General features: G+C 46.1%; 1 protein-coding gene across 1 annotated transcript in view; it reads right to left on the reverse strand.

Moving 5' to 3' along the window:
• Nucleotides 1–27392, reverse strand: part of sptlc1 (serine palmitoyltransferase, long chain base subunit 1) — a 71184-nt gene that overhangs the window by 33175 nt on the left and 10617 nt on the right. Inside the window, exons 2-9 of the mRNA XM_072516838.1 lie at nt 23669–23776; nt 23486–23580; nt 21646–21739; nt 21225–21297; nt 15174–15306; nt 6930–7059; nt 6724–6813; nt 6427–6534 (exon numbers count right to left, since the gene is read on the reverse strand). Coding sequence (XP_072372939.1) covers nt 6427–6534; nt 6724–6813; nt 6930–7059; nt 15174–15306; nt 21225–21297; nt 21646–21739; nt 23486–23580; nt 23669–23776 — 831 coding nt within the window. The remainder of the gene's footprint in view (nt 1–6426; nt 6535–6723; nt 6814–6929; nt 7060–15173; nt 15307–21224; nt 21298–21645; nt 21740–23485; nt 23581–23668; nt 23777–27392) is intronic.

A 27392-nucleotide genomic window follows, 5' to 3' on the forward strand; every position in this document is an offset into this window, starting at 1 on the left:
AAAACTCGGAGCAGTAGGTGGGAGAACGCGGTGATCCGCGTATATCAAGATTGGAGTGCGGAGGTGGCGAGAAGGAGGGCAAGCTTTAATCGGGCCAAGGCGGTGCTGCACAAACGGAAGATTACATTTGGAATGCTGCAACCGGCAAGACTGTGGGTCACACATCAAGGGAAACACCACTACTTCGAAACGGCAGATGAGGCGTGGACATTTATTGTCGAGGAGAAACTGGAGTGAGCGGGCCATAAAAAGAACGTTTGGGACAAAGTGGGGGGGGGGGGGTGAATATGTGGGATGAAGGGGGGGGGGAAAAGAGGGAAGAGATGACTTCCCAAGTTGTTAATCCTGCGACCCTGTAACTTTTCTCTCTTCCCCAGGTCGTGGGGGAGGGAGGATGAGGAGCTGAGGGGGCCGGCCATTGGGGGCGGGGCCAAAAGGGAAGTGCGGGCTTTGTTCCCGCGCTATGGTAATCACGGCGGGAACAGAGAAGCAGGAAGGAGGGGGCCCTGCACAGTGTGAGCCGAGGTCACGGGGGGAAGCCGAGGTCGGCCAGAGTTTACTGACGTCTGGGAGCAACATGGGGGGTGCAATTATGCTAGCTTGGGATCTAGCGGGGGGGGGGGGGGGTTAACTGGGTTACTGCTGCTGGGGAGAAGGGGGAGCTGGTATGGGGGGGGGGGGGGGTTGGTCGGGGCGGGGGGGGCGCCGCTTGGGGGAGATACGGCTACGTGGGAACCGGGTGAGGAGCTGGATTGGAAAAGGAGATGGCTAGTCGTCAAGGGGTGGGGGGGGTAAAGAGCCCCCCAACCCGGTTGATCACGTGGAATGTGAGAGGGCTGAATGGGCCGATTAAGAGGGCACGGGTACTCGCACACCTAAAGAAACTTAAGGCAGATGTGGTTATGCTTCAGGAGACGCATCTGAAGCTGATAGACCAGGCCAGACTACGCGAAGGATGGGTGGGGCAGGTGTTTCATTCGGGGCTAGACGCAAAAAACAGGGGGGTGGCCATACTAGTGGGGAAGCGGGTAATGTTTGAGGCAAAGACTATAGTGGCGGATAGTGGGGGCAGATACGTGATGGTGAGTGGTAAATTGCAAGGGGAGGCGGTGGTATTAGTGAACGTGTATGCCCCGAACTGGGATGATGCCAACTTTATGAGGCATATGTTAGGACGAATCCCGGACCTAGAAGTGGGGAGGTTGATAATGGGTGGAGATTTTAATACGGTGCTGGACCCAGGGCTGGACAGATCGAGGTCCAGGACCAGAAGGAGGCCGGCTGCAGCTAGGGTGCTTAAGGACTTTATGGAGCAGATGGGAGGAGTAGACCCCTGGAGATTTAGTAGACCTAGGAGTAAGGAGTTTTCGTTTTTCTCCTATGTCCACAAAGTTTATTCACGGATAGACTTTTTTGTTTTGGGAAGGGCACTGATCCCAAAGGTGACGGGGACGGAGTACACGGCTATAGCCATTTCGGTTCATGCTCCACATTGGGTGGACCTGGAGATAGGGGAAGAAAAACAACAGCGTCCACCCTGGAGAATGGACATAGGAATATTGGCAGATGAGGGGGTGTGCTTAAGGGTGAGGGGGTGTATTGAAAGGTACTTGGAACTCAATGATAATGGGGAGGTACAGGTGGGAGTGGTCTGGGAGGCGCTGAAGGCAGTGGTTAGAGGGGAGCTGATATCTATTAGGGCACATAAAGGAAAGCAGGAGGGTAGGGAAAGGGAGCGGTTGTTGAAAGAACTCCTGAGGGTGGACAGACAATATGCGGAGGCACCGGAGGAGGGACTGTACAGGGAAAGGCAAAGGCTACATGTAGAATTTGACTTGTTGACTAAGGGTAAGGCAGAGGCACAATGGAGGAAGGCACAGAGTGTACAGTACGAATACGGGGAGAAGGCGAGCAGGTTGCTGGCCCACCAACTGAGGAAAAGGGGAGCAGCGAGGGAGATAGGGGGGGTGAGAGATGAAGAGGGAGAGATGGAGCGGAGCGAGTGAATGGAGTGTTCAAGGCATTTTACGAAAGATTATATGAAGCTCAGCCCCCGGATGGGAAGGAGAGAATGATGTGCTTTCTGGATCAGCTGGAATTTCCCAAGGTGGAGGAGCAGGAGAGGGTGGGACTGGGAGCACAGATTGAGACGGAGGAAGTGGTGAAAGGGATTGGGAGTATGCAGGCGGGGAAGGCCCCGGGACCAGACGGATTCCCAGTTGAATTCTATAGTAAATATATGGACTTGCTGGCCCCGCTACTGATGAGAACCTTTAATGAGGTGAGGGAAAGGGGGCAGTTGCCCCCGACTATGTCAGAGGCAATGATATCGCTCCTCCTAAAGAAGGAAAAAGACCCGCTGCAATGCGGGTCCTACAGGCCCATTTCCCTCCTGAATGTGGACGCTAAGATTCTGGCCAAGGTAATGGCAATGAGGATAGAGGATTGTGTCCCGGGGGTGGTTCATGAGGACCAAACTGGGTTTGTGAAGGGGAGACAGCGGAATACGAATATACGGAGGCTGCTAGGGGTAATGATGATGCCCCCACCAGAGGGGGAAGCGGAGATAGTGGTGGCGATGGATGCCGAGAAAGCATTTGATAGAGTGGAGTGGGATTATTTGTGGGAGGTGCTGAGGAGATATGGTTTTGGGGATGGGTATATCAGGTGGGTAAAGTTGCTGTATAGTGCCCCGATGGCGAGCGTGGTCACGAATGGACGGGGGTCTGACTATTTTCGGCTCCATACAGGGACGAGGCAGGGATGTCCTCTGTCCCCGTTATTGTTTGCACTGGCGATTGAGCCCCTGACGATAGCGTTGAGGGGTTCCAAGAAGTGGAGGGGAGTACTTAGAGGAGGAGAAGAACACCGGGTATCTCTGTATGCGGACGATTTGCTACTATACGTGGCAGACCCGGCGGAGGGGATGCCAGAAATAATGCGGATACTTGGGGAGTTTGGGGATTTTTCAGGGTATAAATTGAACATGGGGAAAAGTGAGTTGTTTGTGGTGCATCCAGGGGAGCAGAGCAGGGAGATAGAGGATTTACCGTTGAGGAAGGTAACAAGGGACTTCCAGTACTTGGGGATCCAGATAGCCAAGAATTGGGGTACATTACACAGGCTTAACTTAACGCGGTTGGTGGAACAGATGGAGGAGGACTTTAAGAGATGGGACACGGTGTCCCTGCCATTGGCAGGTAGGGTGCAGGCGGTTGAAATGGTGGCCCTCCCGAGATTCCTTTTTGTGTTTCAGTGCCTCCCGGTGGTGATCACGAAGGCTTTGTTCAAAAGAATCGAGAAGAGTATTATGAGTTTTGTGTGGGCTGGGAAGACCCCGAGAGTGAGGAGGGGATTCTTGCAGCGTAGTAGGGACAGGGGGGGGCTGGCACTACCGAGCCTAAGTGAGTACTACTGGGCCGCCAATGTTTCAATGGTGTGTAAGTGAATGGGAGAAGGGGAGGGAGCGGCGTGGAAGAGATTCGAGAGGGCGTCCTGTAGGGGGACTAGCCTACAAGCAATGGTGACGGCGCCGTTGCCGTTCTCACCAAAGAAATACACCACAAGCCCGGTGGTGGTTGCTACATTGAAAATTTGGGGGCAGTGGAGACGGCATAGGGGAGGGACGGGAGCTTCGGTGCGGTCCCCGATAAGCAACAATCATAGGTTCGTTCCGGGGAGAATGGATGGGGGATTTGGAGCATGGCAAAGAGCTGGGGTAGTACAACTGAGAGATCAGTTTGTAGATGGGACGTTTGCGAGTCTGGGAGCGCTGACGGAAAAATATGGGTTGCCCCAAGGGAATGCATTTCGGTACATGCAATTGAGGGCTTTCGCGAGGCAACAGGTGAGGGAATTCCCGCAGCTCCCGACGCAGGAGGTGCAGGATAGAGTGATCTCAGAGACATGGGTGGGGGATGGTAAGGTGACGGACATATACAGGGAAATGAGGGACGAGGGGGAGATCATGGTGGATGAGCTGAAAGGGAAGTGGGAAGGGGAGCTGGGGGAGGAGGGGCTGTGGGCTGATGCCCTATGTAGGGTAAACTCATCGTCCTCGTGTGCCAGGCTAAGCCTGATACAATTTAAGGTGTTACATAGGGCGCATATGACTGGAGCACGGCTCAGTAAATTTTTGGGGGTAGAGGATAGGTGTGCGAGATGCTCGAGAGGCCCTGCGAATCACACCCACATGTTCTGGTCATGCCCGGCACTACAGGGGTTCTGGGTGGGGGTGGCAAAGGTGCTTTCGTAGGTGGTGGGGCTCCGGGTCGAACCAAGCTGGGGGTTGGCTATATTCAGGGTTGCAGAAGAGCCGGGAGTGCAGGAGGCGAGAGAGGCTGACGTGTTGGCCTTTGCGTCCCTAGTAGCCCGGCGCAGGATATTGTTAATGTGGAAGGAAGCCAAACCCCCGGGTGTGGAGACCTGGATAAACGACATGGCAGGGTTTATAAAGTTAGAACGGATCAAGTTCGTATTAAGGGGTTCGGCTCAAGGGTTCACGGTGGCAACCGTTCGTCGACTACCTCACAGAAAGATAGAGGGAATGGAAAAGAAGAAAACAACAGCAGCAACCGAGGGGGGGGGGGGGGGGGGGGAGGAATTGAACGGACTCTCAGAGATGTTATTGTATATGTATAATATGTATTGGTAGTTGTTATAGGTAATTGTATATTGGATTGTTGGATTGTATTTTTGGAGAGTATTTATTTTGGACAAGGCAGTTGCCATTCAGTTTTGTTTTTGTTTATATATTATTTATTTATTTGTTTAAAACTGGCCACTGTTATTTATATTGCTTTATTGTTGTGTAAAAGAAACACTCCGTACTGTTATGTTTGGCCAAAAATCTTGAATAAAATATATATATATTTTTTTAAATCATTAAAATGTCATGAACAGGTGCAGAAAATAGTCAGAAAAGGTTGATCTTTATTTCTAGTGAACACGAATACAATTATACAAAGCCCAGGTTCAACCACACCTGGAGTGCTTTGAGCAATTCTGGGCGCTGCACCTCAGGAAGGATATATTTGGCCCTGGAGAGAATGTTGTATCGATTTACTGTAATGGCACTCCAAAGGTTAAGCTACGAGAACAAATTACATAAGCTAGGGTTGTATTTCATTGGTTACAAATCCAAGATCTAATTGAATGGAAGAATAGGCAGCAGAGACACAGGCCTACACAGATATTCAGGGATATGTGGGTAGAGTTGGGGAGTGGGACTGATTGGATAGCTCTTTCAAAGAGTTACCACAAACAGACATTGGTCCAAATGGCACCCTTCTTTGCTGGAAGATTTCTAATATATAGGACAGAGAAGGTAGGTTTTTTTAGCAAACCAATTAGTTTCTTAGGACAACCGTACTGCTTCACAGTAATTTTAGCCAACGCCTGGGGCTGAATTCTCCACCCCGCCGCCCCACATTTCCGCCTCGACCCTCCGGCGGGATTCTCCATTACGCCGGCCGGTCAATGGGGTTTCCCATTGTGGGGCAACCCCACGCTGTTGGGAAACCCCCAGGCGCTGGCAAAACGGAGAATCCCACCCCTGGGGCGTCATTCTCCGACCCCCGCCGGGTCGGAGAATGGCCGTTGGCCGCCGTGAATCCCGCCCCCGCCGAAGTCTCCGGTACCGGAGATTGGGCGGGAATCGGGCCGCGCCGGTTGGCGGGACCCCCCCGCTCAATTCTCCGGCCCGAAGTCCCGCCCAGAAATTGCCTGTCCCGCCGGCGTAAATCAAAGCTGGTATTTACCGGCAGGACCAGGCGGCGTGGGCGGGCTCCGGGATCCTGGGGGGTGGGGGCCGCGGGGCGATCTGACGCCGGGTGGTGCCCCCACGGTGGCCTGGCCCGCGATCGGGGCCCACCGATCCGCGGGCGGGCCTGTGCCGTGGGAGCACTCTTTCCCTTCAGCCTCCGCCACGGCCTCCACCATGGCGGAGGCGGAAGAGACTCTCCCCACTGCGCATGCGCGGGAAACTGTCGGCGGCCGCTGACGCTCCCGCGCCGCATTTCCGCGCCAGCTGGCGGGGCAACAAACGCCATTTCCGCCAGCTGGCGGGGCAACAAACGCCATTTCCGCCAGCTGGCGGGGCGGAAATCCCTCCGGTGCCGGCCTAGCCCCTCAATGTTGGGGCTCGGCCCCCAAAGATGCAGAGCATTCCGCACCTTTGGGCCGGCGCGATGCCCATCTGATTGGCGCCGCGTTTGGCGCCAGTCAGCGGACATCGCGCCGTTGGGGGAGAATTTTGCCCCTGATCTTTATTTCCAGATTTTGTTCTTTAAAAACGGAATTCAAATTCTCAAATGGTCATAGTAGCAATCGAGTAACATAGTCAGTGTTATTGTACTGATTCAGTGAGTGTTGTTTTGTAGACAAATAAGATTTGCAGAATAAAATATGCAAGAAAGAAAAGCTTACATTCACGCCAAAATGCTCAGTTACACCTCGTCCATGCGCACCTAGAACTCCAAAGGATAAGCTTTCTTCCAAGAATATCCGCACCTTGTATTTATATTTTAGTTTTACCTGCAAAGAAAAAGGTATGCATATTAAGAGGCATAAAAGAATCATTTTAGAACATTGAAAACTTAGCAGAATATACTAATATTTTCAGTTTCTGTCAGTGACTATATTTCCTCACTCACATAAAAGCCATATTTTCTTTCAAATTAAGGAAATACAGGTAATTTATTTTTCTCCGCCCTTTTCTCTTACCAGTTCTGGGAGTGGACATATGCATCCAGAATTCATGTACAATCCTTCCACTAAAAGGAATCGTCGGGTTACACGTGCTTTGCGAGGATTCTTGAAAAACAATTTGTAGTGGATTTTTAAAATAACACAGCAAAAAGATGGAAACCATTTCAAACAAAGTACGTTTGTTGCTCTATTTGATCCCAACAAGATTAACTGCATCTTACTTTCTGGTCCTCAAGTTCCTGTTCTTTCAGTAGCCGTTCCAGGTCATCCATATCATTATGTTTAAAATATTTTATGCTGCTACGTGAAGCTTGCAGACCCTTTTGAATGGCAAAGCATGCAGCTTCATCCCTGTAAAATAATGTAAACCACCAAACACAGTCATCTTATGATGCAACAGGTTTCACCACAAACATTCCTCACAAAGGTAACAAAATCAGGCACAATCTTTTTCTGTCAACTTTATTTTTCCATCAGTCTGGTAAGATCTTCAAAGAAAAGATAACCTGTGACAGTAAGGTCTGGTAGTCATATGTCTGTGAGGACATGACAACGGAGTCTGATCCTTGTCCTTACTAGATATTCACCCAAGTGCAGTTCCCAAAGGAGGTTGATTAGTAGCAGGATTTCCCACTCTCTTAATCAAGGGCACGAAACAATCTGTAGTTTATGGTCATCTTTGCTGAAATCAGTTAATTGTGTACAATTAGAGGATTTAATCTGACATCTTCTTGGTCCACGTTGTTGAACAAGTCCGCAATAACTATTGGAGTTAATTATGTTGAGTTTTTATTGGTTTATTCAAATAAGATGACCAATGACGTCAGACAGAATTGATTTGGATAGATTTTCACCATAAGGAAGCAAGTTTGAGGCCACTGAAGTGTTCTGGATTAATGGTTTGCTTTGTCACGTTGATTCTGGCTGCTCATAACATTGAGACTCAAAGACAGATTAGCTCAAATGGTTATTGTGGCGAGACATTCAGCAGTGTGGACCAAGAAGATGTCAGATTAAATTCTCAAATTGTACACAAGTAACTGATCTTGGCCAGGTGATGACAATGGACTGCCCATTTTTCACTGCCCTTGGTTTAAGTTTAGAGAGAGAAATTAAGGGCTAATTGCCCTCCACAAACCTCTGTGGGAACTGCACATCATGAACATCAGGTAAATTCTGGTGTTAACTCAGTGGAGATATCAACTAGTTTAGTTCCAACTTATGTTATATAAAGACAGCTCATGCCGAGACTTCTAGTGGCGGCTATGAAGGAGTAAGTCGCACATTTGGTGGCTCCCACTCGGGTCGGACATTTGGACCTGTTCCCCAGATTTTCTACCGGACTTGAACTGTAGACAGAGGCAAGTGTGTATTGAATTCCCACATTGGTGCATGGAGAGAAGGACTAGGAAGTGCTCGTAAAGGCAGAAACAGAAAGACAGAGAAGGCTTGAGCTGAAGTTGCAGCAGGAGATAGCATGGCGGAGGACCGGACCTCTGGTTTGTTAGATTGGACGGCCAAGATCGGGCGATCCAGAATTTGGAGAAGGCGCTGGCTGAGCAGGAGGAACATCAAACTGCGGTGGAGATGGAGGTGGGGATGCTGAGAGACCAGCAGAAGAAGCTCCTGGAGCAGGTGGAGGACCTAGAGAAGGGTCCCGCCGGCAGAACTTGAGAATCGTTGGGCTCCCGGAGGGGTCCGAAGGAGCGGACGCTGGGGCATACATCGCAGATATGTTTGAGAAGCTGCTGGGGGGATGGGGCATTCTCCCGACCCTTGGAGGTGGACAGGGCTCACAGAGCACTCGCGAGGAAGTCGCGAACGGGAGACCCCCCCCCCCCCACCCCGAGGGCAATGATGGTGAGATTCCACAGGTACTTGGATAAGGAGCGCATTTTACAGTTGGCCAAGCAGACGCAGAGCTATAAGTGAGACAATAGTATCCTGCGGGTCTACCAAGACCAGAGTGTGGGGGTGGCCAGAAGAGCAGGCTTCAATCAGATTAGGTCGATCCTTTTAAGAAAAAGGTGAAGTTCGGATTGTTGTATCCAGCCCGTCTCTGGGTCACATACAAGGAACAGCACTTTTATTTTGAGTCGCCTGAAGATGTGCTGAACTTCGTGAAAAGGAAAGGACTGGTGGTGGACTGAGAACTTTTGAACTTTGCTGCAACGTTCATGTTTTCTTTTTCTTTGTTTCTCTGTCCTTTAAAAAAAAGTTTCTCGTATTTCGTTTTGTGGAAGCTGTTTGTAATGCCTTCTGCATTGATTTGGGACCAGTGACAGAGCTGAGTGAGTTAAGGTTTTCATTTGCACTGTTGGGGGATGGAGGTGTGCTTGTTTAAATTTTGGTGTTTTTCTGTCGGGCAATTGTGTGGTGATTGTTCGATGAGTATGTTTGTGTGAGCGGGGGGGGGGCAACACTAGGTGGGAGACTATCTGGCGCCAGGGATGGGGGCCACCAAGCTAGCTGGGCGGACTAGCTCACCGCAGTGGAGGGTGTGCATATGTTCGGTTTATCAAAGGGGCTGGGTTACAGTGTGTTGTTACTGGGAGGCTGATCACCTGGAATGTTCGAGGGTTAAATGGGCTGGTCAAGAGGGCACGTGTGTGCACGCATCTTAGAGGACTAAAGGCGGACGTGATAATGTTGCAGGAGACGCACCTTAGAGTAACTGACCAGATTAGATTGAGGAAAGGCTGGGTCAGTCAGGTCTTTCACTCGGGGCTGGATTCAAAGACTAGAGGGGTCGCAATCCTGATCAATAAGCGGGTGGTGTTTGAGGTGGGTAGAATAGTTTCAGATGTGGGAGGTCGGTACATTATGGTCAGTGGGAAACTGGAGGGGGTGCAGGTGGTATAAGTAAATGTGTATGCGCCAAATTGGGATGATGTGGAGTTTATAAAGAGGATGCTGGGGAAGATACCAGACCTGGACTCGCACAGGTTGGTCGTGGGAGGGGACTTCAACACAGTTATGGACCCTGGCTTGGACCGGTCAAGCTCAAAAACGGGCAGGGTGCCAGCAATGGAAAAGGAACTAAAAGGGTTCTTGGAGCAGATGGGGCGTTGGATCCATTGAGATTTGGGCAGCCGAGGGTGAAGGAGTTCTCCTTCTACTCACACGTGCATAAAGTGTACTCCCAGATCGATTTCTTCATTTTGAGCAGGGCCTTACTGGCAGGGGTGGTGGACACGGGGTACTCGGCGATCACAATCTCAGACCATGCTCCGCACTGGGTTGACCTGCAGGTTAGTAAAGACAGTAACCAGCGCCCGCATTGGAGGTTAGATGTGGGACTTTTGGCTGACGAAGGGGTGTGCGAGCGGCTGAGGAAATGTATTCAGAACTACCTGCAGGTAAACGACACAGGGGAAATTTCAGCAGCGATGGTCTGGGAAGCACTGAAGGCGGTGCTCAGAGGGGAGCTGATCTCGATACGGGCCCATAGGGAGAAGGTGGACAGGGCAGAGAAGGACCGACTGGTAAAGGAGATACTACAGATCGATAGGAGGTATGCGGAGACCCCAGAGGCAGGGCTTTTAAGGGAACGGCAGAGGCTACAGGCGGAGTTCGGCTTGTTAACCACAGGGTGGGCGGTGGAGCAGCTGAGAAAGGTGAGGGGGGTGATCTAGGAGTATGGAGAGAAGGCCAGCAGATTGCTTGCACAGCAGCTTAGAAAGAGGGAGGCAGCCAGGAAGATAGTGTAAGAAAATGACGGAGATGGGAACCTGGTTGGAGATTCAACAGGGGTGAATAAGGCGTTTAGGGATTTCTACAGTAGGCTGTATAGGTCGGAACCCCCTATGGGGTTGAAGGGGATGAGGCACTTCTTGGGGGGGGGGGGGGCTGAATTTCCCAAAGGTGGACGGGGAGCTGGTCGAAGAGCTGGGGGCCCCGATCGGGTTGGAAGAGATAGTGGAAGGTCTGAAGTCTATGCAGGCGGGTAAAGCCCCAGAGTCGGACGGGTACCCAGTGGAGTTTTATAAAACGTTCTCTGGAATTTTGGGGCCGGTGTTGATGAGGATGTTCAACGAGGCAAGGGAAAGAGGGGTGCGGCCCCCGATGATGTCACAGGCCACAATTTCACTGATTCTGAAGCGGGACAAGAACCCGGAGCTGTGTGGGTCCTACAGGCCGATATCCCTGTTGAATGTGGACGCCAAACTGCCTGGCCAAATTTAGTCCTTCAGGATGGAGGATTGTATTCCGGATGTTATTGGAGAGGAGGACCAGACGGGGTTTGTTAAGGGTAGGCAGTTGGTGGCCAATGTAAGAAGGTTGTTAAATGTGATCATGATGTCCCCGAAAGGTAGGGAGGTGGAAGTAGTGATCGCAATGGATGTAGAAAAGGCTTTTGATCGGGTAGAATGGGATTATCTGTGGGAGGTACTGGGACGGTTCTAATTTGGGCGGGGCTTTATTGACTGGGTCAGGCTCCTGTGTCAAGTGTACGGTCGAATAGGACAACATCGGACTATTTTAGACTGCACCGGGGGACGAGACAGGGATGCACCCTCTCCCCACTGTTGTTCGCGCTAGCTATAGAGCCGTTGCCAATTGCTCCAAGAGCCTCAAGGGGCTGGTCCCGGGGGGGTGGAATGGAAGAAATCATGGGGAATCTAGGGGAATTTGGCTCGTTTTCGGGGTATAAGCTAAATATGGCGAAAAGTGAGATGTTTGCGGTCCAGGCAAGGGGTCAGGAGAGGCGATTGGGGGAGCTGCCGTTTAGATTAGTAGGGGGAAGCTTCAGGTACCTAGGCATTCAAGTGGCGCGGGAATGGGACCGGCTGCGTAAATTAAGTCTGGTCCAGCTAGTGGACCAAATGAAGGATGATTTTCGGAGATGGTGACGAATGTGATATAAAATAATTACTTTCGAGATATCAGTTACTGTAATGTAGAGATAGGCCAGTCTCATTCTGGTGAGTTCACAGACAAAGGATTTCAGACCGCATGGCAAAGCAAGGAGGAGGTGTGTCCACCAAAGGAGGAGAAAAGGATGCTGGGTAGTAAGGGGGCCAGAGGAAGGGATGAGAAGTGAGCCAATCAGAATGTATGACCAGGTCAGGAGGGGTATAGGATGACCTATGGGAATCGTGTATGTGAAACTTGATACCATTTGAATGTATTTGCAGAAATCCCTTTGTCTCCTTGTTCATTCTCTTTTCCGAGGTGTAGAAGAAAAGATGTGTCCTATGCCTCTGTGAAATGAATCAGGCTTGCAAGTCAAATAAAATAACTAATGCTGTACCTGCAAATCCATCTCGACTTTTATTGAGGCCAGACTGATGGGTAAAGAAATTTTGTTTTGTCAATGGGACACACTCCCGCTGTCATTAGCTAGGAGGGTGCAGACGGTGAAGATGACGGTCCTCCCGAGATTCCTGTTCATGTTTCAATGTCTCCCCATCTTTATTCAGTGGTCCTTTTTTAAACGGGTCAACAAAGTGATCTCTGGCTTTGTTTGGGCGGGCAAGAGCCCGCAGGTAAGGAAGGTAATGCTTGAGCGGAGTCAGGGAGAGGGTGGGCTGGCGCTGCCAAATTTTAGTAACTATTACTGGGCGGCGAAAATAGCCATGATCAGGAAGTGGGTGGTGGGGAGGGGTCGGCATGGGAGCGTATGGAGGTGGCTTCATGCAAGGGCACCAGTTTGGGGGCGTTGGTAACCATGCCATTCCCGCCGGCATGGTACTCCACCAGCCACGTGGTGGTGGTGGCCCTGAGAGTCTGGGGGCAATGGAGGAGACATGGGGGAGCATCGGTCTAGTCCCCAATCTGTAATAATCATCAGTTTGCGCCGGGAAATATGGATGGGGGGTACCGGATATGGTGTAGAGCAGGGATTGAGAGGATGGGGGAATATGTTTATAGAGGGGAGATTTCAGAGTAGGAGGGCGCTGGAGAAGTTTGGGTTGGCGAGGGAAACAGATTCAGGTATCTGCAGGTGCGGGGCTTCCTACGTAAACAGGCGTCAACCTTCCCACTCCAACCGCAAAGGGGGATTCAGGACAGGGTAGTTTCCAGAGGGTGGGTAGGAGAAGGGAGCATCTCGGACATTTACAAGGAACTTATGGGGTCAGAGGAGTCGCAGACAGAGGAGCTGAATCGCAAGTGGGATGAGGAGCTGGGAGGAGAGATAGAGGATGGTCGCTGGGCAGACGCGTTGAGTAGAGTCAACGCGTCTGCAACATATGCCAGGCTCAGCCTGATACAATTTAAGGTCATTCACCGGGCTCACATGACAGTGCCCGGATGAGCAGATTCTTTGGGGTGGAAGACAGGTGTGCAAAACGTGTGGGAGGACCAGCGAACCATGTACACATGTTCTGGGCATGTCCGAAGCTTAGGGGATTTTGGCAGGGTTTGCAGATGTCATATCCATGGTGTTAAAAACAAGGGTGGCAGGTGGTGCTGAGTCCAGACGTGGTGATTTTCAGGGTGTCGGAAGACATGGGAATCCAGGAGGAGAAAGAGGCAGATGTTCTGGCCTTTGCTTTCCTGGTAGCCGGAGACGGATACTATTAGCTTGGAGGAACTCAAAGCCCCCGAAGTCGGAGACCTGGCTATCGGATATGGCTAGCTTTCTCTGTTTGGAGAAAATCAAGTTCGCCTTGAGAGAGTCACTGTTAGGGTTCGCCCGGAGGTAGCAACCGTTCATCGACTTCTTCGCAGAAAATTAATCGTTAGCAGAAGGGGGGGGGGGGTTAGTTTAGCTTAAGGGTAGGGGGTTAATAAAGGTGGGACCTTTAAGGGAGGGAGACGGCTTTTGCACTATGTTTATAGTTTCAGAGACATTGTTTGTATATTGTGTTGTTGTGTTAATACCAAAAAATACCCAAATAAAATGTTTATTGGAAACAAAAGACAACTCATGCTAGCTCAGCAAATCGTGTCCATGTTTTGGGCATGCCGAAGCTTAGAGGGGTTTGGCAGGGTTTCGCTAACGCAATGTCCACGGTACTCAAAACATGGCTGGTGCCGAGTCCGGAGGTGGCGACCTTTGGAGTGTCGGAAAAGCCGGGAGTTCAGGGGGCGAAAGAGGCCGATGTCTTGGCCTTTGCCTCCCTGGTAGCCAGGAGACCGATCTTATTGATGTGGAGGGACTCAAAGCCCCCAAGTGTATAGACCTGGGTTTGTGACGTGGCTGGGTTTCTCAGTCTCGAGAAAATAAAGTTTGCCTTGAGGGGGTCAATGGTTGGGTTCACCCGGAGGTGGCAGCCGTTCATCGACTTTCTCGGGGAAAATTAAAATGTCAGCAGGAGCAGAATTCAGGGTGGGGGAGGGAGGGAGGGAGGGGGGGAGGGGGGGGCGGATTGTTGTTTTATGGTTGGGGTGTGTGAAGATTGCGATGGGGTGGAATTGTTTATTGTACCATGTTTATGTCGCTGTTGTTATTATTATGAAAACTTGCAAATACCCGAATAAAATTATTATTATTATTTTTTTTTAAAGACATCTCATGCTGCTGTGGCAGAGTCTTCCTTCCTCTATGAATCAGGTTTGCCCATCTCAAACAGACCTTGAGGGTTTGATAAAGGTAACGTGCTGGACTGTGGTCAAGAGTACCGTTAGTTGCACTTGCGCTTTTTCTTCTCGAATTTCCAGTCAGCCAAACATCCAAAAAGTATAACACGTTCTACAGAGCATCAGGGGCATGTGTGAACAGGGCAAGCAACAGGACAATCAGTTGAAGATTTGTAGGAACAGAGTTTAATCTGGGAAGTATCACCTGGACAATCCAACTTCAAATCAGATGCAGAAAGTGAAAGGAAAAATTGAATTGAAAGTGATCAAAGAGACCGAAAAAAGGTGCATTTTTATTTTTTTTAAATCTCCAGCAGTAAATAAAATCTGAAGGAATGAAACCCCATGAACGTTATTTCTTCAGTACCAGAGATGCTTTGAACAGTGTTCATATCATGTTGTTAAAAAGTTGGTTGTATTGGAATCGACAAGCCTTAATTTTGCCTGCCAAAATTTAGTATCTATTAGGCAAGTACTGCAAAATTATGCTATTCCAGCTATATTTATGGTGCGTTTTGGAGATATTGGTTTATTGCAGCTTTTGACGGAATAGAGCATTTGGGTCAGTAACCTCTTGATTTTTCCATTTAACTGGGCATGTAGAGTCTCTGGAAGCTACTATCTGAATTATTTATATCAGTAAGCACTGCTAGCCTCACCAATATTTATTGTGCACAATGGTTCTCAGGACTAAACAAACTTACCAGAAATATCAAAATATGTCACTGTTTGGGAATGGGAAAAACCACCAAAAGATTTATGGATCAGAATGTCATTATATAACTCTCTCATGTTTCATCACAGAAGTTAGAGATAAAATGTCAGCAATTTTAAACTGTATTAACTATTGTTCCGTTTTATTCATTTGTGCCAATTGAGGAAAGTAGCTTTATACACATGCACGGATTAGATTTTCATTAGGTAAGAAAAAGACTTACACAAACACCAGATCTCCTCTTTTTGAGTATGCTGGAATGGCACTGGCTATTGTAGCAAATCCATAGGAGTAAATAATAGCTTCTTCTGTTCTCATAAACTTGGCAATTCTATCTTCTAGTTCCAAATGAACATCTGAACGAAAACAGAAGCATAAAAAATTAAATATTGTAAACATGCAAAATGTCAACCCATGTCTTGATCTGAAGGTGATCCAAAGTCGGAGGTAAACGACAGTTATTGGGAAGTCATAACCATTATATTGTAATAGCAAGCAACAACCTGGATATGCTGAAAGAAGACTAAGGAAGAAGTTGCAAAATTATTTTTTGACTTGTATCAAAGTGATTTGTTTTGTATTTATTCGCACAGCAGTGGCCTACTGCGGCAGATACTGACCTGGGCTTCATGAATGCCTGAAACATGATTTTGGATTGATTGGTATAGCCAATTGGGATAGAGTAACATTTATCCCAATGTACATCACGTTTATCAGTTCAAAGATTAAAAAAAGTAGCATAAAGCAAGATAAGGCCAGGATCAAGCACTCATGTGAGGAAATTTAAGTATGTTGTGTGTGATAGTGCAGTTTTGTCAGATTGCTCATTTTAAAATATTTCATACATCAACTTTCTTGTCATTGCCACCAATGCAACAGACAAGTTTGGCCAAGTAAGACAGCTACTAGGGTAAGCTAACAGTATTAAAGAATCTGAGAAGAACTCAAAATTAGAAATATAAAGCACAGACAAACTTTTAGTGAAATGAATGTCCAGAGAAATGAAATATGAACTCCATGGTACAACTGTAATGTCTGCCTTTTAGGAGTCCATAATGCTTACTTTCATTATCAATGCTCACTCCTGTTCTGAAACCTCCTGCAGCCCTGAGGACTTTGTGTCTCCCTGATTTTCATCCTGCGAACACGAGTGGCCCTGCCTTAAACTGTCAGGCATTAAGCTGTGGAATTTCCTCCATGATCCTCTTTGTCTCTCTCTCTCTTTAAGACTCTCCTTTAATTCTACTTCTTTAACCAAACGTTTGGTCAGCTGCCCTAATGTTTCCTTGTGTGGCTCGGATTCAAATTTGTTGTAAATGCTCTTTAAAAACACGCTGGGATGTTAAAGACACTATATAAAACTGCAACCCAGTTCAGTGGCATGGATTAGATATCCAAGACCAAAAAAAAGAATAGGGACTTCCTGAACTGGGAAATACCAGCCAGGAAATGATTTTGAAGGTACGGGGCCAACCAAAAGGACAAAACATTGTTTAAAATAGTTTCATAGAAAATTAAAGTACCCAAATAAAGAGTGGGAAATCAGCAGTAGAGAATCTACCAGAGAGGATATGTTCTTAAGAGTTGGTGCTGGACTCCTTTCATACACCATTCACTGAACGACCAAAACATCAAACGCTGGGTCATGATTATCACAGGAAATGAGCCATATATGGTAAATAAATTTAGAATTGGAGAGCATCGAGAAATCAATGGATAAAACCATTGTTTGATTTGAAGTGCTTCTAAGGATATGGAGAAAAAACGTCATTGGAAGAAAATCAAAGTTATTTTAGTGGAACTCCAAAAATAGAACATTTACAATAAAATTTAAGGAACAGTTGCAAAGGTTGCAATCAAACTTTATACATGCAAAGATGGAATAAAAGAAAAACAAGATGGAAATATTTTTTTTAAATAACCTGGCAAGGAGGAAGATTAGAAGTTATAAAAAAAAGAAATAAAGACAGATGTGTAAAAGGTATGAAGCATGAAGAGGACAAATGCTGAAGAGGCCACATCACTGTAAAATATTTTTCAAATGTGCACATACAACAAAAAGAGTAAATTATGGTAGGAAATTCAAATCAGGGATGAGGAAGTGCAGAGATGAACAGAACTAATATAATGAGCTGCAGTGAACCCCGCAGCACCACCCCTGTCAGCAAACTCTTCAGCCAGCAGGGCAGCTCCCTCCAAGAGTGAAGGAGAAATGCTTACAGGAAAAAGATACAAAAGTATAAAAACCCTTTAAAACATAGTACTTCAAAACGGAGCTATATATGTTCACAACAGTTAGAACAAATAAAAGCAAAAATCCACGTAAAATTATACCCCCTACCCAAGTCCAACTTGCAAAGTATCAACCCAAACAATTACAGAAAAAGGCAAACGTGAACAAGGACCCCAAACAATTCCACATATCAACATGCCCATCCCCCAATATCCAAAAACCTCAATCACACTGCGCCCAGCCCATGCTTCTTTACAAAGTAATCCGCCTCCTCCGGTGCATCAAAAAAAGGAATTTCTCTCAAAAGTCACTCTTAGTCGCACCGGGTACACCACCCCAAAATCAGACTCCGCTTTAATACAGGCTGGCTTTAGCCTGGTTGAACGCTGCCAGCGTCTTTGCCAGCTCCGCTCCCACATCCTGATAAAGACCGATGGCATGGCCTTCCCATTTGTAGTTAGAGGCTCCTTTGTCCATCTCAGGACCTGCTCGTTTTCTTGGAGGCTGTAAAATTTCACGCTTACTGCTTGCAGTGGTTCGTTGGGATGGAACTTCTGTGAGAGTGTCCGGTGGGCTCGGTCCAGCTCAGGAGGGGACGCGAGTCCACCCTCTCCCCACCATCTTCACAAAATACTCTGTGGGAGTTGGGTCTTCCACCTCCTGTCGCAACACCACAAATTGGATATTTTTCCTCCTGGAACGATTCTCCAAATAATTCACTTTGGCCTTCAACGTTTTATTCGCCTCGGCCATCAGAGGCATCTCCACTTCCAGTGAGGCAATTTGGTCACTGTGCCTCGACAGTCCCACCTCCATGCCTTGTATCGTGTCACCATGAGCTTTTACTGTTTCGTTGGTCCTCTTCCAACGCCAAACGAGTGGGAGCCAAGGCCTCTTCTATCGATTTGCGGAGGTCCGCTGACACAACCTGCAGCACGGTAGCACACGTGGGCTAGCACTGTGGCTTCATTGCACCAGGGTCCCAGGTTCGATTCCCCGCTGGGTCACCGCCTGTACGGAGTCTGCACATTCTCCCCTTGTCTGCGCAGGTTTCCTCCGGGTGCTCCGGTTTCCTCCCACTGTCCAAAGACGTGCAGGTTAGGTGGATTGGCCATGCAAAATTGCCCTTTGTGTCCAAAAAGGTTAGGAGGGGTTATTGGGTTATGGGGATAGGGTGGAAGTGAGGGCTTAAGTGGGTCGGTGCAGACTTGATGGGCCGAATGGCCTCCTTCTGCACTGTACGTTCTATGTAACCTGCCAGTGTTTGTCAAATTCTGCCGTCGAGATGCTGGTTAGTAGAGTGGCTGGGGTCACAGAGGCTGCCACAGCCAGTTTCTCCACCAACGAGCTCCGAGAAGCCTTTCATTCAGTCAACGAACTTCTACCTTCAGGCTTTTTCCCCCGCTCGGTTTTCTAGGTATTTCACTTATGTAGGCACCTTATTCCATTAAGCAAGTGGGTTTTTAAAAATGAAAAAGACCCCCTGAAACTAAACGAAAAGGACTAAAAAAACAGCCCCCCAACGGGGGCAACCTCATGTCTTCCCTGTACACAATGCCATTGGAAGCCCCTGACCTCCCTTTCTACTATAAATACTGAGGCAAAGTAATTATTCAAGGTGCCTGCCATTTCCCCATAGTCATTGACAATATCTCCACGTTCAATCTTTAATGGGCCAATATTGTTCCTGATACCCACTTTCCCCTTATGCAACTATAAAAGTTCTAATTAATTTTGATGTCCCTTGCAACTTTCCTTTCATAATCCTTTTTAGTAGCTCATATGAGCTGCTTTGTGGCCCTTTGCTGGTCTTTGCATCTTTCCCATTTGGTAGGATCTGTGCTGATTTTTGAGTTTCTGAAGTCCTTTCTTTTAGTTTATGCTGTTCCTCATCTCTTTAGGGGTCCATGGCTGTCTTTTCCATAAGTGAAACTTTTCCCTCTCAAGGGTATAAACTGGTTCTGTATTGCATTAAATGTTTCTTTAAACATCTTACACTGTCCTTCAGTTGTTTTACTCATTAGCAGATTTTCCCAGTTTACACAGATTTCACTGTCACTGGGAGTTACAGAGTAAGGCATCCAGAAAATCATCCCTGCTGACATTTAAAAAAGGCAATCTTCACTACCTACATCTTCCAGTAAGGACAGGAGCCTATGCTCTCTCCAAAAATCTGCTCCTACTCAGTCTACCTCAAAGGAAAACCTGGACTCTTCGCGTTCCCAAGACATCATAGCTGCTAAGCCGAACCTCAGGTTTCGACCCCTTCACTTCAGAAAGAAGGAATTCAAGCAATAGGCCCCGCAACAACATCACAAAAAGATGAGATCTCCGATCAGTCGCGAAGCATATTTTTTCCTTTATCTGCATTTTATTATTTATATCTATATTTTAGTTGCTAACTTTATAAAACTTTAACTTAAGTATCTTTCAGCAAGGGCGGCACAGTGGCACTCACGGCGCCGAGGTCCCAGGTTCAATCCCGGCTCTGGGCCACTGTCCGTGTGGAGTTTGCACATTCTCCCCGTGTTTGCGTGGGTTTCGCCCCCACAACCCAAATATGTGCAGGGTAGGTGGATTGGCCACACTAAATTGCCACTTAATTGAAAAAGTTAATTGGGTACTCTAAATTTATTTTTAAAAAGTATCTTTCAGCATAAGTGCAACAAACTAACCTTTATATTGTTTCAAAATAACTGGCTTACACACCTTTTACGTGGTCGTGACACTAAGAAATACTTGTTCTGTAGTTTACTTAGTAGGCAACGAATACACTATTTCTAATTCAATGTTGATTTTAGCTTGTTTATTTCAGTAAAAGTCTTCAAACATAAAGTCTTGTGTAATTCTTTAAGTTGGTCACTGGGAATTTAAATCTCTTTTTACAACTTAATGATCTCTATGGGGTCATAACACTGAAGAAAGTAGAGCAGATTGGGCCAATATAAATTATAAAAAGGGTTTGTGTTTATAAAACACAAAATTATAAAAAGGATTTCACAAAGAAAAAGACTTACATTTATACAGCACCTTTCATGATCTTAGGACATCATAATAAGTGTTTTACAACCAAATAAGTACTTTTGAACCATAGCCACTGTTGTGATGCAGATTCAACACAAGTTCAACAATTTCAGACCATAATCTCTGCCCCATTTTGTTTCCTTTTTCTTTGCAGTTTGTTTATTTCTCTTGTTTTTGCTTTTGGACAGTAGTTGTCCATCATTCTGCTATTCACACCTCCTCTAGACACCTTTTGTTTCTTTATTTTCCATTATAATTCCCTTTGGTCCTGCATCACCAATTTGTTATTTAATATCTCCTGTATTTTGCCTCATTACAGACCGCCCATTTTCTACAGACCGCCCATCTTCTTCTTTTTTCCCCACCCTCCCCATTCACTGGATTAAAACCTATTACATCTTTAACTTTTCCCAGTTTTGATGGGATATCAATCTGAAACTCTGTTTCTACCTCCACAAATGCTGCCTGATCAGAGGACTTCCTGCATTTTAATGTTTGTATTCAATAAGGTTCATAATCCAAGAATAAATGAATAGCCAATTTATATTATAGAACCGTTTCCAGTAGAAAACATCCTAGCCCTCTTGCTACTGAATTTGTCTTTACACACTGATTAGATTTGGGAACAATGATAATTAACTTAATGCTTTAGTCAGTCAAGTCAGGATCTTTTCTGATACCAGGCAAAGATTACTACGGAACAAAGCCTAAACGCATTGCCAACATGAGCAAGAAAGATGAGTCAGCCTAATCTGTAGCCACACCCGCAATGACGGGTGAACCTGTGCCATTGCTTGCAAAAGGGAAAACCCCTTTACAGGGAGGAGTCTCTGCTCATACCAGCACAGACATTGCCATAGTATTCAGACCACCTCCATCTGTGAAGTAAATTAGAAATAAGAACTGTGATGTAATCACTAGTCCTAAAAGGGCTACTACACAGATTTTCAAAAAGATAAAATGTGATCAGTATCTTGAAATTAGAATGTGATTGACTTCAAGATAATTTTAACTTACCAAATGTTCCATAAAACCCTCTAGGTCCACATGTACCAACACCATACTTTTTCAGTGAAGCCAAAGCTACATTCTGTATGAAAAAAAAAACATACTTTTAAAAACCGTTGAATTAAATTTGAATTTAACACCACTTATCCAAGCTTAAATTATAGAATTCCACTTTGAAACTAAACCTTTGTATTATCAGAAAACTGTAATGAGAAACATAGCATGAAATCATCTTACTGTAAACATTTTAGTTCCCATCATGAATGCTTTACTAAAATTAATTGACCCCATTAAATTCCCATTATGATAGGAGCCCATTTTGACACTGGTTTGCGTTAAGAATTACCACATCAAATTTTCTCCCCTTTTTATAATACACAAGTAAATGCTAAAAGATATGTTCCTTGGATCAATACAGCTTTAAACTCACCTTGACTTTTTCATTATCTAGCAAGCCAAGGAAATTAAAGGACGCAAAGTTTATACACTCTTTACCATTAACCACTATGTTGTGAGTTGGAGGACTGAAAATAATAAAAAAATAAAATTAGAAACAATTCATTTAAATTCATAAAGTGCAGCTCAGTCATTTATAAATTTATAACAGGGTTTTGGTATATTTGAAACCAAATTCCAATCCAAGAGGGGGTTCAAAATGCAAAATAGTTAATGCCAAACAATTCAGATGATCAAGTGCAAAACAGGGCAAAATTCTTATAAAACAACACTGTAAACCAGTTCCATAAACCGGAAAAGGATATTTCCAACATCAATTTTTAATTTTTTTATGTTTGCCTTCTGCTTCCCAATCTCCCGTGAAGGCAGCAATCCAAATTGGGGCCATGTTCTTTGGCACAAGAAGCCTTCAAGTACCTCACTCAACTGGTCATCCTTTGTTGGAAGTGCAGCTGAAAGTCCAATTAAGTTACTGCAGTTAATTTCAGAAGTACTGAAGGAATTCTGAACCAACAAGGTTCTGTCGATAAATTGGGTTTTAGAGGACTCCCAGCCTAGGATGATAAAGCCAAGTCAGTGTTTTTAATGCAATCCTGGCTGGGTCAGCTGATGTCACAGGCAGGGTTTACCCTCAAGACTTTCCCAGTCTGTTTGGCTCAGCATAATGGCATTTAATATCTTTAGTCAGTGAATAATGAATAAGTAAAATTGTAACATTAAAAAGTATTTTCTACTGATCCAAATCATTTTGTTAAAACAAATAAAGTTAAGACAACGCCATTTGAAACAGGCCACATTTTTGAAATGTATAACACATGAACAATTAAAAGGTCGTCGTCATAAGGTCAGAAGTAGAAATGTTCACTTACGATTGCATAATATTCAGCACCATTCACGACTCCTCAGATACTGAAGCAGCCCATGTTCAAATGCAGCAAAACCTGGACAATATCCTGGCTTGGGCTGACAAGGAGCATTGGCACCACACAAGTGGCAGCAATGACCATATCCAACAAGAGAGAATCTAAGCATCACCCCATGACATTCAATGGCATTATCATCACTGACTCCCCCCCACTATCAACATCTTGAAGGTCACCATTGACCAGAAACTGAACTGGACTAGCCATATAAATACTATGACTACAAGAGCAGGCAAGATCATAGAATTTACAGTGCAGAAAGAGGCTATTCAGCCCATCCCAAGAGGTTAGGATTCCTGCAGCGGATAATTCACCTCCTGACTCTCCAAAGCCTGTACACCAACTACAAGGCACAAGTCAGGAGTGTGGTGAAATACTCTCCCCTTGCCTGGATGAATGCAGCTCCAACAACACTCAACAAGCTTGACACCATCCGGGAGAAACCAGTCCACTTGAGTGGCACCTCATCCACAAGCATTCATTTCTTCCACCATAGATGCACAGTAGCAGCAGTGTGAACCATCTACAGGATGCACTACGGGAACTCACCAAGCCTCCGGAGACAGTGTATTCCAAATTAGTGGCCATTACCATCTAGAAGCATAAAGGCAGCAGGTGCTTGCCACCCCACCCCCACAAAAGTCACTCATCCTGGCTTGGAAAGATATCACCATTCCTTCATTATCGCTGGGTCAAAATACTGGAATTTCCTCTCCCAACAGGACTGCGGGTGTTCCTATATCACTGACTGTAGTAGTGCAAGAAGGCAGCTCATCACTGCCTTCTCAAGGGCAATTAGGGATGGGCAATAAATGGTGGCCTAGCCAACAACACCCGCATCCCTTGTATGAATAAAACAATTATAATATAGTCTCAAAGTGTATTACATACCCCGAGACGACATCATTATTAAGGGCAGGATGGTCTTTTGATATTGGCGGGACAAGAGGCTCTGGCTGCCATTCCTCAATAAGCTCTTCTTTTTCCTGTTAAAAAAAGTACAACACAGAATAATTATGAGCAGTTGCAATACAAAAAGTGCAACAGATTTTTTTAATGATTCCACTTGATTACCTTTTCTGTCAGATCAGAACGTTCCTGAAGTTTGTAGGTTTTGGAGAAAAGTAGCCTCACTATCCACAAAATGAGAATACCTTCCAGAATTAGATGGTAAGCTGGGGCCTAATGTACATAAAAAATGGAATTAACGATACGTCACACTGATATAGCATTCTGCAAAAAGAGAACATATTTATTGCAACAAAAGTTATGGAATACAATTTAATATTCAGTGAATATTTATGTTTTATATTACAAAAGCAGTACTATTTCTATCATGGCAGAGAAACAGCCATTTGCCCAAACAATCCAGGCTGGGGTTTTTGTTCCATTCGAGCCTCCTCCCATCAATTCACATCCAAATCTACCATTGTAACCATCTATTCCCTTCTCCCTTTCACGCTGGTCTAGCTTGCTGTTAAATACATCTATAACTATTCACGTTATCCACTCCTTGTGGTTGCAGATTCCACAATCTCATCACTCTTTGGGTTAAGTTCTTCTGAATTCGCAAATTGGTGACTATCTTACAAAGCACATGAGATTGGAGGAAATGTATTAAGGTGGATAGAAAACTGGTTGGCTGAGAGGAAACAAAGATTAGGAATTAATGGGTCCTTTTCAAATGGGCAGGCAGTAACTAGTGGGGTACCACAGGGATCAGTGCTGGGACCCCAGCTATTCACAATATATATTAATGATTTGGATGAGGGAACAAAATGTAACATCTCAAAATTTGCAGATGGGTGAGAGGGTGAACTGTGAGAAGGATGCAGGGATCCTACAGAATCATTGGGACAGGTTGGGCGAGTGGGCAAATCAATGGCAGTTGCAGTATAATTTGGATAAGTGCAAGGTTATTCACTTTGGAAGCAAAAACAGGAAGGCAGATTACTACTTGAATGGTTGTAAATTGGGAGAGGGGAGTGTGCAGCGGGACCTGGGTGTCTTTGTGCACCTGTCGCTGAAGATAAGCATGCAGGTGAAGCAGGCGGTAAAGAAGGCTAATGGTATGTTGGCCTTCATTGCGAGAGGTTGAGTATAGAAGCAGGGATGTGTTGCGGCAATTATACAGGGCCTTGGTGAGGCCACACCTGGAGTATTGTGTGCAGTTTTGGTCTCCTTCTCGGAGGAAGGATGTTCTTGCTTTTGAGTGAGTGCAGCGAAGGTTTGCCAGACTAATTCCAGGGATGGCGGGACTGTCAGATGAGGAGAGATTGACTAGGTTGAGATTGTTCTCGTGGAGTTCAGAAGAATGAAGGGGGGATCTCATAGAGACTTAGTAAAATTCTAAGAGGACTAGACAGGGTAGATACAGGGAAGATGTTACCAATGATGGGTGTGTCCAGAACCAGGGGTCACAATCTGAAGATTCAGGGTAAACCATTTCGGACAGAGATATGGAGACATTTCTACACCCAAAGAGAGGTGAGCCTGTGCAATTAATTACCACATGAAGCAGTTGATGCTAAAACATTGAATATATTCAAGAGGCGGCTAGATATGGCACTTGTGGAGGTTAGGTTACAGGGTGCTCCTTCGGAGGGTCGGTGCAGAGTCAATGGGCCGAATGGGCTCTCCCTGCACTGTAGGGATTCTTGGAAGAGCGCAGGAGGGCCTCAGAAAAATGGAGCATCAACCTGGTGAAGCTACAACACAGGTCTACTTGCACGCCAAATAACATAAGCAGCAAGTGAGAGCTAAGCAATCCCACAGCCAACAGATCAGATCTATGATGAATAGTCATGCATAGAGTCATAGAAGTGTACAGCATAGAAAAAGGCCCTTCGGCCCAGGTTGTGGTAGACAATTAAACAATTTACTGGAGGAGTCGGTCTCCACAAATATCCCATCAGTGAAAAAGACAAGGCTAAAGCATTAATTATCTTCAGCCAGAAGTGCCGAGTGGAAGATCCATCTCGGTCTCCTCCAGAGGTCCTCAGCATCACAGGTGCCAGTCTTCAGCCAATTCGATTCACCCCACGTGATGTCAAGAAACAGATATCAATGATATGTGATGATGACACATAGCTCCACCTCATTATCAACGCCCTTCACTCCTCCATTGTTGCTGACTCCCCTATTGCTGAATTATCAAGATTGCTTATCTGGCATCCAGTACTAGATAAACAGACATTTCCTCCCATTAAATATTGAGAAGATTGCACTGCTGCCTCACGGAGCCGAGGTCCCAGGTTCGATCCCGGCTCTGGGTCACTGTCTGTGTGGAGTTTGCACATTCTCGCCGTGTTTGTGTGGGTTTCACCCCCACAACCCAAAGATGTGCAGGTAGGTGGACTGACCAGACTAAATTGCCCCTTAATTGGAAAAAATGAATTGGGTACTCTAAATTTATTTTTAAAAATATTGAGAAGATTGAAGTTATTATTTTCAGTCCTTGTTTGAAATTCTATTTCCCAGCTACCAGCTCCAGCCCTCTCCTCAGCAACAGCCAAAGACTAAATTAATGTTTGCAACCTTATATAAGAGCACATTTTCACACCATCTCCCCCTCCAGCACATCATCTGACTTTGCCAGTCTCAGTTCGTCAGCTAGTGAAACCATCATTTGTGTCTCCATTACCTCTAGACCTGATATTCCAAAGCACTCTTGGCGTCTCCCATGTTCTACCCCCTGTAAACTTCCCCCAAAGTTCTGCTATCTATTTCTTCACTTGCTCCAAGTCCCAGTCCCAGGCACCTATCCCCTGTGCATAACACGCTGAATTAGCAATCTTTAATTTTAAAGTGATTCTCATCCACTTTCAAATCCCTCCTTGGCCTCACCTCTGTATTTTTGCAATCTCCTCCAGCCTCTCAACTCTCAAGATATCTGCACTCCTCTAATCCTGGCCACGAGCAAGCCCCCCCCCCCCCCCCCCCCCCACCCCCCACCCACCCCCCTCCTCCCCCCACCCCCTCCTCCTGCCCTATCTTAAGTTCATCCACCATTGATGGCCATGCTTTCAGCTGCCTGGGCTCCCCAATAGATCTGGATTTCTCTCCATATACCTCTCTACCTTGCTTTTTTCCTTTAAGATTCTTCTTAAAATCAATTTGTTTGACTAAACTTTGTCACTTGGCTGAATATTTCATGCGACTCGGTGTCACATTTTGTTTCACAATGCTCCTTGGACATATGTCAAAGGTGCTATATAAATGCAAGTTGTAGATTTACATGACAATGTAAATTTACATGAATTACCTCACATAATTAAACCCTGCTGCCTCAATCCTGCAATTCCTGCCCTCCCCCTCCTTGAAGTACCGCACCATCCACAGGGCTGAAAACAAGCAACGCCAGTTGAAAACCCACACGGGAAAGATCTCAGATTGTTTCTCAAAAATTAGTTAAAAGTATGGCTTGGAATGCATTGAGAAAATAATCTTCATTTTTAGGATTTTAGACTATGTCTGAACCCTTCATTTCACACATACAAAAATGAGTTATTAATATTTTAAATTTGTGAATATATTTTCTCCTAGTCACTGCTCCTTGAGCTGGCAACTATTTCATATGCCTGCAGCCTCTTGTAATCAAACGGAGGTCATTCTTAACGGGTGAGCTGAGAAGAGTGTCAGAAACTTACCCAACCACAAGAGAAAATTTACACATCTGTTCTTACTGTCTACTGTGAGTCATTGGATAGCATTTAGGAGAAGGAATCAGCAAATGTTTCCTCTTCTCTCACCCTAGGACACCAAAACCACAGAAAACATCCCTGTTCTCCATATATCA

This window comes from Scyliorhinus torazame, chromosome 9 (genome assembly GCF_047496885.1).
Source record: "Scyliorhinus torazame isolate Kashiwa2021f chromosome 9, sScyTor2.1, whole genome shotgun sequence".
Taxonomy (NCBI): Eukaryota; Metazoa; Chordata; class Chondrichthyes; order Carcharhiniformes; family Scyliorhinidae; genus Scyliorhinus; species Scyliorhinus torazame.